The 13639-nt window shown below is 46.8% G+C and overlaps 1 protein-coding gene across 1 annotated transcript; it reads left to right on the top strand.

The window, feature by feature from the left end:
- The first annotated feature begins 3793 nt into the window (after positions 1 to 3793).
- Positions 3794 to 8118, top strand: LOC125521509 (aluminum-activated malate transporter 9). Its single transcript, XM_048686566.2, has 6 exons — positions 3794 to 4251; positions 5489 to 5626; positions 5722 to 5991; positions 6727 to 6863; positions 6955 to 7101; positions 7179 to 8118. Exons 1-6 carry the CDS (start codon positions 3876 to 3878, stop codon positions 7854 to 7856), a joined length of 1746 nt encoding a protein of 581 aa, XP_048542523.1. The 5' UTR covers positions 3794 to 3875; the 3' UTR covers positions 7857 to 8118.
- Positions 8119 to 13639: the final 5521 nt, after the last annotated feature.

Below are 13639 nucleotides of genomic sequence, written 5' to 3'. Positions count from 1 at the left end.
TCACCAACACATCACAAAACCTCACAAGTTCATCAACCTAATGAAATGGCGACAGGTTCAATTTCATAATAAAAACGACAAGCACTAATGCCTTGTGCGCGGGCTCCTGGTTCCACGCCTGCTGGCAATCTTCTTCCTCCTGCTAGGACGAGGCTCCTCTGCCTCCACTTCCTCATTCGTCTCATCATCCAAGCTCGCCATCCGCGAGCTCCCTGCGACCACCTTTGGGTTGCCTCTATTGTCAAAGTCGGTGGGCGTATACCGACGTACAGGCTTCCTACGCTTGAACATGTATGCGGACCGAACTTGAGCTTCCGCCAAAGTAATGTCGTCATCAATCTCATCAACCTATCACACAATGAAACAATATGGTAAAGACCGATGTCGTAATCAAGTGAGAATTACATCTAAAAGATTAGTTGTACCTCTTGGGTGACCGAACCCTCATCGTCCATATAAGCATGTGAGGAACTCACATCGTCCCCCTCATGGTGAGATAAGGGGTCTGATGGTGTGCCAGACCTAGAGGCAGATGGTTCATCATATTCTGGGTCACGGCAACCAAGAAGGTTCGATAACCGCCTTAACTCTTGGCCTGGCGCTGTAACATGAACAAGTGTATAAGATACCAAACTCCGCAAGATATGTAACATGGACACATGCATGCGTTATGTACCTTGAGAAATTTTTGTAGTGGACCTTCATCAATGCCTTCTCCAACCGGTGTCTTCTCCAGAATAGACTGGCTTTCATCAGCTGATTTCTTGATCTGGTTGCGCTGCGCATGAGAACGAAGTAACACGTTAGCCATTCAAACATGTGTAATACGACCAACGGGAAAGTAAAGAAGGGAACACTTTACCACATAGTTAATCACCGGAACAACAGGGACTCCTAGCCCTTCCCTGACATCTTTGTTGTACTTCCCATTTGATAGATCCTCAAAGTTTACGGGTTCTTCAAGAATATCCTCATTGTATGCCGACGGGCATATCTCAACTCGAGTATTTTCAAGAAGCCATCATAGGTAGTTATCGAAAGCAAGTGAGCTATGCTCACGAAGTTGGGCGCGTGCACTGTTACGAGCTTGCTCCACACAAAGATGGAAGCGGGTAACATACGAAGCATGATGCTTGTCCCAATCCTTTATCTTCCGCTGCTTTCTCCTGTCCAACCTGCATGGTAGAAAACCAAACATTAGCACAATCAAGAAGGAGTGGCGATGCTTAGTCAATACGGTTCATGCTCTCTTACCTATGAAGTGCTTTGTCCGTGTCCACCCAATCCGACGGGTGAGGCTGGAACAGACCAAACTGACGATACACGCGACGTGGCAAGTGAAGCTCAACCACCCATTTGCATATCAGTGGGCACTGCATGAGCCAAAGATCCCTATCCCTCAAGCACATCGGGTTGATGGCAAACTCTGGAGTGTACCTTACTGTGCCATTGGAGCCATATGGATGCCATTGCACCTATGAAATAGGACAACAATGCAACATTGATGACAATTATTCAGGTAAGCATGAGAAATAATTGAAGTAATGTCCTCGTTACCTGCTCAGGCGTAATCGTGTCCAACTCGGCAATGTACTTTTGGTACATGAGATTGACATATTTCGTCATCTCGGAAACCACATCCCACTTGTAAGCCCAAGTGGGGCGCTGTAATTCGTCATCTTCATCCCAAGGATTAAACTTGACGCTCTTCGGGTGTCCAACAGGCAGACGCTCCCAGCTCCATACAGAAAGTAGAAGAAGATTACCACCAATGCCTACCCAATCTGTGATCCTGCAACATGCATCGTCCAACTACATATGAAAGAAAACAATGTTAACTTGACAGCAAGGTTACATTGCTAATGAAGAAATGAGTTGGTAATAAAACAAACCAACTACCTGTCGGTACAAGTAGGCAAGAGTCGTTGAACCCCAACTCCATCTGCTATCGAAGACGGTCAACGCCTTCAGCCACATCCATGGAGTGTTATTGCCCGTGGAGTCAGGAAACAAAGTCCTCGAGACAACGTACCACATATAGACACGAGCATCTGTCTGGATCACATCATCAGTTGCATCCGCAGGGCAATTGGCCAAGTTCCTTTGAATCCACGTGAAAGTAGCTCCGGCTGCTTTCCTTTCCTTCTTCTTCTTCTCTTCTCCCTCCTCTACATCAGCCTCAGCCTCGGTAGGAGCCATACCGATAAGAGCAGTCATCTGCTGGCACCACCCATTAGAATCGGTGCTCATACAGAGAGGCCTCCCGTCGATAGCAAGACCGGTGATCAAGGAGACATCCTCGAGCGCCACGGTCATCTTCCCAGTCCGAAGATGGAAACTGTGCGTCTCTGGCCTCCACCGATCAGCAAGAGCGGACACTAGTGGAGCGTTGAGGTTCTGCGTGGACCGGTTGACCAACTGAATCCACGGGAGTAGTCCTGCCTGCTGGATGTACGGTGTGTACCGCTCATCGTACGACATCGCAGGACCAGAGACCCCGTGATACCGAATCTTCAGAGGTTCAAGCTTTTGCAAAAAACAAGTAATGAAAAATCTTAGGGCATGTCAATTTTAACTAAAGGCAAATTTGCTAAATATTTAGATTACTCATTATTACCATCTCCTTCTCGCGCATCATGTAGGCCCGGTGTCGTGTGTCATAGGCATCGTCGAGAAGCCAAACCATCCTTACAAAGTCCAAACAATAAACATATATGAATTCATCTCAAATATCGGTATACACTAAACGTCTCATATGTGTTCATCTAAACATCTCATATGTATTCATCTACAAGAATCTAAACATCTCCTCCTCACACAATGAATAAATGATTGTAAATTCTCATATATATCTTGTATGTCATATGTGTTCAAGTAACTCAACATCTCATATTTCAAATAAACTCAACATCTAATATATATCTTAAAAACTCAACATCTCATATATAGCTACAAAACACAACATCTCATAATTATCTACAAAACTAGGCACCTCATATATATCTAAAAAAACAATCTAGGTTTCACTAACAAGAATCATATAATACCACTATGACTACACATCCTTCATCACAACACCCAATCTTGGACAAATAAAGATCCAAACCAAGCAAATCAAGGGTTCCACCCAATTTTGGACAAATCCCTAAAATTGCAACGAATTTACGGAGGAAAAGAAAAAAACAAAGGAGTTTACCTAGTAGGAGGGATTGGAGATTGAATCCACCACTTAAATCTTCAGATCTGAAAGGGGTGTGGGGGGGATCCGAAGGAGGCGCCGCCGCTGCTCTCTGTTCCAGAGAACAACTCCCTGGAGATAGGGAAGAACTGCCTGGGAGGGGCCGGCCCGATGCGGCTGAAGTCACAGTGCAGCGGCCAAGCGATACGCGCTGCACATTACACGGTGTGGCGCCTAGCGGTTAGGCGCTGCACTGCTGTATGTGGGGCCGTGCCAGGCCCCGGGCTGCTACGCTGGCCGGGGGTGCAGCGTCTAAGGGAAAGACGCTGCACGGTAGGGTGCAGCGCCTTGCTGTCGGGCGCCACTCGAAAGGATCGGTAGCGTGATTTTTTTTTCAAAAGCGGTTTAAATTTTGAATTGTTTTCGCCCACAGATCAAATATGTGTTTTCTGCCTGGTAGATGCTCGCGCTTGGTCATGCGTGACGCCCCTGCGCGTGGGGTGAAGAATCTGGCGCGTCTGCGTAATGATTCCCTTCTTTCGCTAAGTTAGTGATCAGCCGTCCATCCATATCCAAGGGTAACCAGAAGCTCTATATAATCTCTCGTGTCTCCGCGAGCCGAACCTGTCCGTCCTTGCACGCACTCACGGACGCACTGCACCGACACCGATCCTCGTGCAAGCGACCTCCCCGGCGGATGGGGATGGGCGCCGCCGCCGCCGGGCTCCTGCCGCGGGAGGAACAGTGGTCGACGCTGGAGGACCAACGGGGCGAATGCCCGCTGCTCTCGTCGGCGTGGAGCCTGCCAGGGCCGCCGGGGGAGGGGATCGGGAATGCGAAGCAGGGGGCGCTCCGGCGCGCCGCGGCGCGGGCGTGGGGCGCGCTGGCCGCGGGGCCGGCGGAGATGTCGGCGCTCGCGCTGTCCGACCCGCGGAAGCCCGTGTTCGCGGCCAAGGTCGCGCTGGCCATCGCGCTCATGTCGCTGCTCGCCTTCGTCCGCGAGCCGCGCGACTTCGTCAGCCACTCCGTCTGGGCCCTCCTCACCGCCGTCGTCGTCTTCGAGTTCAGCATCGGTACGCACGTTCCGATCCGGCCGCCCCCTCCCTCCGACTCGGTGCTTTGCAGCGATTTGATCCACCTCTCTTCACTTTCTTCAACATTTCCCTTCCAAGCTTCGACTTCTGTTGTTATGAAGTGGACCCGTGGAGCATGGTAATGTTAACAGTATGTTCAGTGCAGTTCTGCAGCGCTGCCTGCTATGGAGAGTTGAAGTTGACCTGGTGGTAGATAGATCGATTAAGTTACAGGTGTTTCTATGGTTTGTACAGTATTGTGAACTTGCAGATTCTGTTTTTCTTTTTGAATAATCACCGGGGCGAGTGGATCCCCACCTGTCTGCTTGCAGATTCTGTTTTTTCTCTGCTCAGATCCATATTAGCACTGATTCTGGGCTTCTGGCCAACCACTCTGAATATTGAGCCTGTTGCTTTTTTCTGCAAGGAAGCACCATTAATTTAGTTATCTATGAGTGATGGAAAGTGCCACTAAATTTTGTTCTACAGTTTTACTTGGGCCAGCGTTGATCTTGGACCAGCTGCAGAACTTATTATATGAAATGGTAGACACACCCATGACGACTAGTTAAATAAATGTATCTTGTTTGGAGGGGTAATTACTAAACAGAATTTACCAAATATTCCTAATGTTTTAACTGGCAACTGATGGAAGGCTACCATTTCCTGGATGTTGCTTGCTGATCTTTCATAGTATCACTGTGATGCAGAAATCAGCCTTAATGGTAGCGTTATTTGTGAAGTGTATATCGCTGGTTGCAAGCCTGCCCTTTAATGGGATATCTTGCTCCGTACTTGAAGTTTTTATGAACCAACATATCGTTATTTATTTTTACCTAGTCACATGTTTTAAACTTATCATTATGATCGTTAGAAAGCACCACTGAACTCTCTTACTATAGATTCTAGTTCAGTGGCTGGAACCCTTTGCTGTAGTACCCGTTGTAGAACTTACACAGATGCACGCTCGTGCGATATGCAGTTCTTAACATGGACCAAAGATGCTATTTCTGACGTGCAGTTCTTAATTAGCAACTGGTGAAGGCTCTTTCTTTCTCCTGTAGTTTTGCTGGTCTGCATAATACCATTTCGATATGGAATGTAAGTATGAAGATATTTACAATTTGTATTTGTCTTACCTGCCTCTCACTGATATGGAGCTTTTAATGCTAAATTTCATGGTGTGTACATTCAAAAACATTATTGCCCTTCATTAATTTGGTCCACTGTTATGCAGGTGCAACACTTAGCAGAGGTTTCAATAGGGGATTAGGAACACTTACTGCAGGAGGGCTTGCTCTAGCAATTGCTGAATCGGCCAAAAACCTGGGGGAAATGGAAGAAGTGATTATTGTTGTGAGCACTTTCACTGTTGGTAAGCATCAAAAGCATGCTGAGTTCATTTCCTGGTGCATGTTATGCGAGTGTATCTAACTTGTTGTCTATCGGCTTTATGTTTTTGACTGCTAGGTTTTTGTACAACCTTGGCAAAGCAGCACCCAAAGATGAAGCCTTATGAATATGGATTTCGTGTATTCTTGCTAACATTCGGTTATGTCATGGTCTCTGGATACAGCACAGGGAAGTTCACTGATACAGCTGTAAACAGATTTGTATTCATTGCTCTTGGTGCTGCTGTCAGTCTGGGAATCAATATAGGCATTTACCCAATCTGGGCTGGAGAGGACTTGCACAATTTGGTTGCAAAGAATTTTGCTGGTGTTGCAAATTCCTTAGAAGGTATAAACCTTCTACCCCCTAAAAAATTGATGCTTAGATCATTGTATTTTTTTTACAAGAAAACGCACAAGCCTTGCATCTCTTCATGCATTGATAGTAGAAGAAAATTAGGACCCTGATAAGTGCCACACGTGTGGCACGAACACATGGCAACTCCGAACATTTTTTATGGCAACTTTCTTTTTGGATGGCAAATTTCAGTTTTTCTTTTGGGTTTTTCCTTTCGGATGACAACTTTAGTTGTAAAAACCGTCAGGACCGGATTGCTTCGTGCCACACGTGTGGCACTTATCATTTGGGAAAAATTATGTATAGGCCCAAAAGGACCATCACCCCTAAAAAATCGAAGCAACACTCTGAAGTGCTAGTCACTGACGGGAGAAGCGCCTCCAGGCCAACTGCCCCTGCATTAGCTCACTGCCAAACCTCAGGCTTGATATTGTCAAGCAAGTTGGCGACGTTGAGTTCTGTGTTGCCAAAGACGGCAGCCTTTTGCTACTTCCAGATCCACCACATTGTGAGCATGACCACCAAGGAGGTGCCTTTTCACAACGTTGGTGGGGTGGAAAGGTTGCCATGATGTCACTAATCCACGAAATCGTAGCATTTCTCATGTTGAATTGTTTAAATTTCCGAGAACAGGTAGAAAATATTAGTTGTATCATTGTGATGGCTGTAGAGTGTAGGTACGTCTGATTCTTACGCCTTTATTGCCAATTTTGCTGTTCATTCTAGGCTGTGTTGATGAATATCTGAAATGCATGGAATATGAAAGGATTTCTTCAAGAATACTTCTATATCAAGCTTCTGATGATCCTCTATATAGTGGGTACAGGGCAGCTATTGAAGCATCAGCACAAGAGCAAACCTTGGTTTGATCTTGCTCTAAAGCTAACACTTCTATTTAGATTATCTCACCTTTTTATGTCAATGTTTAATCGGTTCTTTTGTATGTGCTTCTAGCTAGATGATGCTATATGGGAACCACCCCATGGCCCTTACAAAATGATGAGCTATCCTTGGAAGAGTTTCACTAAAGTTGGTGGAGCACTGAGGCATTGTTCCTTCGCGGCCATGGCACTGCATGGTTGCATTCTTTCAGAAATTCAGGTTTGCTAATATAGTTTCCTCGACGACCTGTTGAAGTTGTGCATGTATTTTCTAAACAACTATATATCTGATTTTAGGCACCGCCAGAAAGCAGAAAGGTCTTTAGTTCAGAAATTCATAAAGTGGGCAGAGAATGTGCTAAAGTGTTGCGCGAGCTTGGGAACAACGTCAAGACAATGACAAAGTTGAGCTCCTCAGATATTCTATTTGAAGTCCACTTGGCAGCTGAAGAGTTGCAAAAAAAGATTGATGAGAGGTCATATCTTTTGGTGAATACTGAAGCGTGGCACACTAGCAAGCGAGCTGAAGGAATCAAAGATGCCATGAATGCCACCCTTATTGCGGGAAGAGAAAATAAGAATGAAGCATTGGAACCTACCATTGCTGATCAAACTTTGGCATACCATTATAAGACATTTGCTGCTAGTTCATTCCGTAGCAGATATGATTCGTCGTCAACCATAGACGGCTACAAGAAGCTACCACATTGGCCTGCTCGAACAACGTTCCATCCAAACCTGCCACTCGAAGACACGGAATCAAAAACATATCAAAGTGCAAGCGCCTTATCCTTGGCCACATTTTCCTCGCTTCTAATCGAGTTTGTTGCCCGGCTACAGAATGTTGTTTACGCATTTGAAGAACTCAGTGATAAGGCCAATTTCAAGGAGCCGGTGGAGGAGCCTGTTGCAGTTGGCAAGGGTGATGGTGGATTTGTTGCTAAAATGTGCAAACTTGTTGGACTCAGGAGCTGACATCGACGATGACCCTGCGACGTTCCTCCATCTGGAAGCCTTGTCGCCCACTTTTATCTTCCAGTTCTGTTTAGTTATTCTGGACCACGATATACAGTGAGACGATTGCTGGCGGTACTGCCAATCGTCAATTAATGTGTTTAAGCACCCTGTAAGCGCAACAGGGAAAGGTAGATGTGTTGTAGCATGCTCATTATTAGTTGTCTAGTGATGTTGCTGCTATCTTGCTTTCAATGCATTGATGTGCGTTTGTTGTGCTCGATTGAAAGTTGTGCTGTTGCTAAAAACCGGTAGATTTCCTGAGGAAAGCGGGGCAGATGATAGTCACGCAGCCCTTGTGATCTGTACAACCATGATTTTATATAACGGCATGATGATTCTAATAGAACAAGAAGATAAATTTCTAACGACCGCTGTTGTAGATTAGGTTGTTCTCCAGGAGTTAGCCGCATTTGATTTGTGTTGGTGCCGTTGGAATTGTAAGCGTGAAATATTTGCATTTTCCGTAGAGATGTTCAGCAAGACTAATCACACGCATACAGGTCTTCTCTTGTTTCCTTGTACGCTTCTCAATCACAGGAATTGAACTGACGAGCTCAGACATCAGTCTTGATGCTATGCGTCTGGTTAATGAAATACGTAAGTCATCAAGTATTTTATACTCAATCAACCACGTGGATAATGTAGAATGGCTCTATCTGCTACCCATGCGAACAAACAAGAAACCACAATGCCTTGGAGGTAAACTATTTTCAGGATGTTCTAATTAATGCTTACAACTACGAATGCATGTGATATTTGATAAACTGTTCAGCATCCCTCTCGATTTCTTGTTATCATAGTCTACTATCTACAACTACTTATTTTTCCGCGAATACGCAAAGTTTGCGTATCATTTTATTGATAGAAGTTAGATTGAGTATAAGAGGTGGTACACACATGACACGGACGCAAGAGGCGTGAACATGGAGGACGAAGTAGAGAGGCATGAGATGCTCGACCCAAATAAAGAAAACACAGCTAAACTCGCCGACCAAAGAAACAGTCCAACCAACAATTAGACGACCAACATCTCCAAATCCAGCACCGAGGACGCCGCGAGCAAACAAGACGAGGCCTTCATGTATAAAGAATGACACCAATACGTTGTCGTCGTCCAATCCAGAAAACCAAACCTAGGGTGTCCCCTGATTCTCGAAGAGGGACACAAATAACGGCCATGGTAGCACCTCCAAGAAGGGGACGACTCCCGCGGGTATTGCCGCTGCCAACATAGGATGCAAGGATTTCTCCCAGGCCAAAATCTGGGCAATCCCAAGCCATCGGAGCACGAACCGGAGTAGAGGAAGTTGGGCATAGGCCGGAGCTATGACTGCAAGAGGGGAGCCATGCCCAACACCTAAGGAGGCATCGGGTGCCGCTGGACACGCGAGCCTCGGAGGAGGGCAAGGTTGTGTAGCTGAGCGGAATGAAGGCGGCGGGGATGTGAGGGTGGCCGGAGACCCAGGTGAGCCAGAATCCGAAAGGGAGCGCAGATTCAGACCATCGAGACCGAAGCAGCAGGGACGCCGACGGGCTTAGAGAGCTAGAAGGGGACGCAACTCTCAAAACGTGTCGACATCGATGATGCACTAGGGTGGACGGCCAACCAAGGGCACCAGCAGGGTGATGGTGGTGCGGAGATGCCGAGAAGCCAACGAGTCAAAGGAGCCAGAAAGAGCGCAGCTCCCAGGATGTGTCAGATCCGAAGCCGCATTGTTAGGCCATGGATGCAGGAGGGGGCGCAGGTCCATGGTCGCCGGGACGAAGCCACCCCTCCTGGTGTGGGTGGATGGTGAAGGAGACTCACATGCAACCAAACCTCCCGTCCGACCCTTTGCGGGAAGCAGTCGCCGCCGAGGACAACCAGACACCTCCATGGCCGCCTCCCGAAGAAGCTGACCCGGAGTCAAACCAGGGGATGGGAAGGGTCGGCGTGGGGAGTGATAACCCACAAGTATAGGGAATTACTTGTAGCCTTCTCGATAAATATGAGTGTCGAACCCAACGAGGAGCTAAAGGTAGAATTAATATTCTCTCAAGTTCTATCAACCACCGATTTAACTCTATGCGCACTAAGGTTTGCTTTACTTAGAAACAAGAAATAAAACTACTTTGCGAATAAAAAGATAGCTTTGCAAGATAATAAAGAGTTAGTTGATGTTTTAACAAAAGGACAAATAAGTAAAAGTTTTTGAAGAACAATGAGAAAAGGTTTGTCCCTAGGCAATTGAATATGACTCGATAGTGATACTTATCATATGTATGAGGGAGAGGCTTAAGCTAACATACTTTTTGTTCTTGGATCACATGTTCTTATGATTGGAAATCTAGTAAGCATCCGCGACTACTAAAGGTCATTAAGATAAAACTCAACCATAGCATTAAGTAAAAAGTCCCCTTTAATCCCATATGTAACAACTCATGAGCTCGGGTTTAGATTTATGTCACTTCGACAACCCACTATAAGCGAATCATTAACATATTGCAACACCCTACAGTGAGAACCCCACATGCTTGCGTGACACTGAGGGCACCATAGGACAACACCATAATAACATATAACTCGTATCAACCACATCATACTACAATTGACTTGCAGGACAAAAAGAAATCTACTCAAACATCATAGAGGTGCAACACATCATTGGATAATAATATATGGCATAGAGCACCATGTTCAAGTAGAGATTGCAGCACGGTGACAGAGGTTACACCACTGCATAGAGGGGGATAAAGTTGGTGATAACGGTGGCGTAGTTGTTGGAGTAGATCTACGACATGATGGTTCCCCTGGCGGTGCTCCGGCGCCGCCGAGAGAAAGAGAGAGAGAGAGAGAGAGAGAGAGCCCTCCTTCTACTTCTTGCTTGGCCTTCCCCCAGATGATAGAAGGGTTCCCCGTTTGGTCCTTGGCCTCCATGACCCCCGAGGGGCGGGTGCCCCTCCGAGATTGAATCTCTCCTCTTCTCTCTCTAGGGTTTCTCTCTGTTTTTGGTCCAGTTTGTTTTCTGGCCGAATATCATTCTTAAATAGTCGGAGATCCATAACTCAGATTGGGCTAAAATTTTAAAATGGTTTCCCCGATATTAGTTCCCTTGCACCACGAAGAAGAGCTCCAATCGACTTACGATTGGTTCATAAGAACACATGGCGCACCCAGGGGGTAGGCGTGCCCCCTGGCGTGTGGATCCCATGGGCCCCGTCTTGTGTTGATTCTTGCGCCAAAAATTCAGATATATTCCACAAAAATCTGTGTAAATTTTCAGGTCATTCCGACTCCATTAATTGTTCACCTAAAAACTCAAAAAGATAGAAAATAGGAACTAGCCTTTGACATTGGTTTAATAGGCCAGTTCAAATAGAATTAATATAAATTGTTTCCAAACATCTATAAAAGTGGTATGATAACAACATAAAACGATAAAAAATTATAGATACGCCGGACACGTATTAGGGAGCCGCAATGAGTAGGGTGCACTGGGCCACCACGAAGGACGACCAGGGAGTACCGCAACCAGTGGGGGGGGCAGATCCCAACTAGGGTGAACCATAACAGAGGAGCGACAGCTGAGGGTAGGCCACCCGAGTAGCCAACACGCAGGGGAAGAGACGCTAGGGGAAGCCGCCCCCACCAGCGGTGGAGGCCGTCGGCGCCACCAGGGAGTGGATCTGTGGGGCAAGTGGAGAAGGGGGAGAGAGCACAGAAACGCCCCCACCCCTGCCATCCCAGGGCCCGGCACGGCTTCGTCGGTCGGCCCTCCGATGACGGCGACGCAGGGGTGGGTGGGAGGTTGTAACGCCCTCGATGCGGCTATATCTCCCACGTGTCGAGGCACGACTTAGAGGCATAACCGCATTGAAAGCAATGTCGCAAGTCGGGAAATCATTACACATCCCATGTACATAAATAATATAAAGGGGAGGAACATAGTTGGCTTACACTCGCCACGTCACATCAAAGTACATAAATAACATCCATCATACAAATCACTCATGGCCCGACTACGGTGCCAAAATAGAAAAGACCCCCAACATGCGACAAGGCCCTGAATCGATAACCCCAACTAGGCACCACTACTGATCATCCGGAAAAGACACGTAGTATCGCTGAGAGTCCTCGTCGAACTCCCACTTGAGCTCGTAATCGTCAACTTGAGCAGAAACACCTGGACCTGCATCTGGAGTTGTAGTATCTGTGAGCCACAGGGACTCAGCAATCTCACACCCACGCGATCAAGACTATTTAAGCTTATAGGAAGGTTAAGGCAAGTGTAGGTGGAGCTGCAGCAAGCGACTAGCATATATGGTGGCTAACTTATACGCAAATGAGAGTGAGAAGAGAAGGCGAAGCACGAGCGAGAAACTAAAGGAAAATCCTGCGCAAGCATAACTCCAACATCGTGTCCACTTCCCGGACTCCGCCGAGAAGGGGCCATCACGGTAACACACACGGTTGATTCACTTTAATTAAGTTTAGTTAAAGTTATCTACAACCGGACATTAACAAATTCCCATCTGCCCATAACCGTGGGCACGGCTTTCGAAAGTTCAATCCCTGCAGGGGAGTCCCAACTTAGCCCATGACAAGCTCTCATGGTCAATGAAGGAATAGACCTCCACCCGAGACACACCGATCAGACTCGGCAACCCGGTACAACAAGACAATTCGACAGGTTAAAACAAGACCAGCAACACCGCCCGAATGTGCCGACAAATCCCGATAGGAGCTGCACATATCTCTTTCTCAGGGCACACTTAGATGAGCCAGACGTCGGGTAAGCCAGCCCAGAGTTGCCCCTGGTAGCCTCGGACATCGCTCAGTGGGACCAACACTCAGAGGAGCACTGGCCCAGGGGGGGTTAAAATAAGATGACCCTTGAGTCTGCAGAACCCAAGGGAAAGAAAAGGCTAGGTGGCAAATGGTAAATCCAAGGTTGGGCATTGCTGGAAAAGCTTTAATCAAGGCGAAATATCAAGGGGTTCCCATTATAACCCAACCGCGTAAGGAACGCACAATCCGGGAACATAACACCGATATGACGGAAACTAGGGCGGGGAGAGTGGAACAAAACACTAGGCGAGAGGCCGAGCCTTCCACCCTTTACCAAGTATATAGATGCATTAAGATAACATAGCAATATAATGATATCCCAACAAGTAAATAAATGTTCCAACAAGTAACGGCTCCAATCTTCACCTGCAACTAACAACGCTATAAGAAGGGTTGAGCAAAGCGGTAACATAGCCAATCAACGGTTTGCTAGGACAATGGTAGGTTAGAGGTTCAATCATGCAATTGGGAGGCTGACAAGCAAGTGGTAGGCATCGTAGCAGTGGCAAAGCAAAAGAGCGAGCAAAACTAGCATAGCAAAGATAGTAGTGATTTCGAGGGTATGATCATCTTGCCTGCAAAGCTGTCAGAGTTGACTGGATCCTCAAAAGCACACTCAACGGGCTCCTCGTTAGCGAACTCGTCTCCCGGCTCTACCCAACAAGACAAACAAGCAACAAGGATACAATCAACCACGTGCAAGACCAAGCAATATGATGAAATGATGATATGCTATGCGGGATGCGATGCGGGATGCAAAATGCAAGATATGACAGGAAATGCATGAACCTGGCATCAACTTGGAATTCCAAGGGTGCCACTGGATAGAGGGGATGAAATCGCTTGAAAACGATATAAAGATCATAGGAATCGGAGCTACGGTTTGGAAATGGTGAGCGTTTTACGAAACGAA

This window comes from Triticum urartu, chromosome 7A (assembly GCF_056163025.1).
Source record: "Triticum urartu cultivar PI428250 chromosome 7A, HENAU_Tu73, whole genome shotgun sequence".
NCBI lineage: Eukaryota > Viridiplantae > Streptophyta > Magnoliopsida > Poales > Poaceae > Triticum > Triticum urartu.
Note: the sequence above shows the minus strand (reverse complement) of the source record. Positions and strands in the feature narration are given on the sequence as shown.

Bases quoted from the DNA above. Each gene is read 5' to 3' on its own strand.
- LOC125521509 (XM_048686566.2), top strand. From the start codon at position 3,876: ATGGGGATGGGCGCCGCCGCCGCCGGGCTCCTGCCGCGGGAGGAACAG. The intron at 5,992-6,726 runs GTATAAACCTTC...TGTTCATTCTAG, and splicing joins TGTTGCAAATTCCTTAGAAG to GCTGTGTTGATGAATATCTG. The intron at 7,102-7,178 runs GTTTGCTAATAT...ATCTGATTTTAG, and splicing joins GCATTCTTTCAGAAATTCAG to GCACCGCCAGAAAGCAGAAA.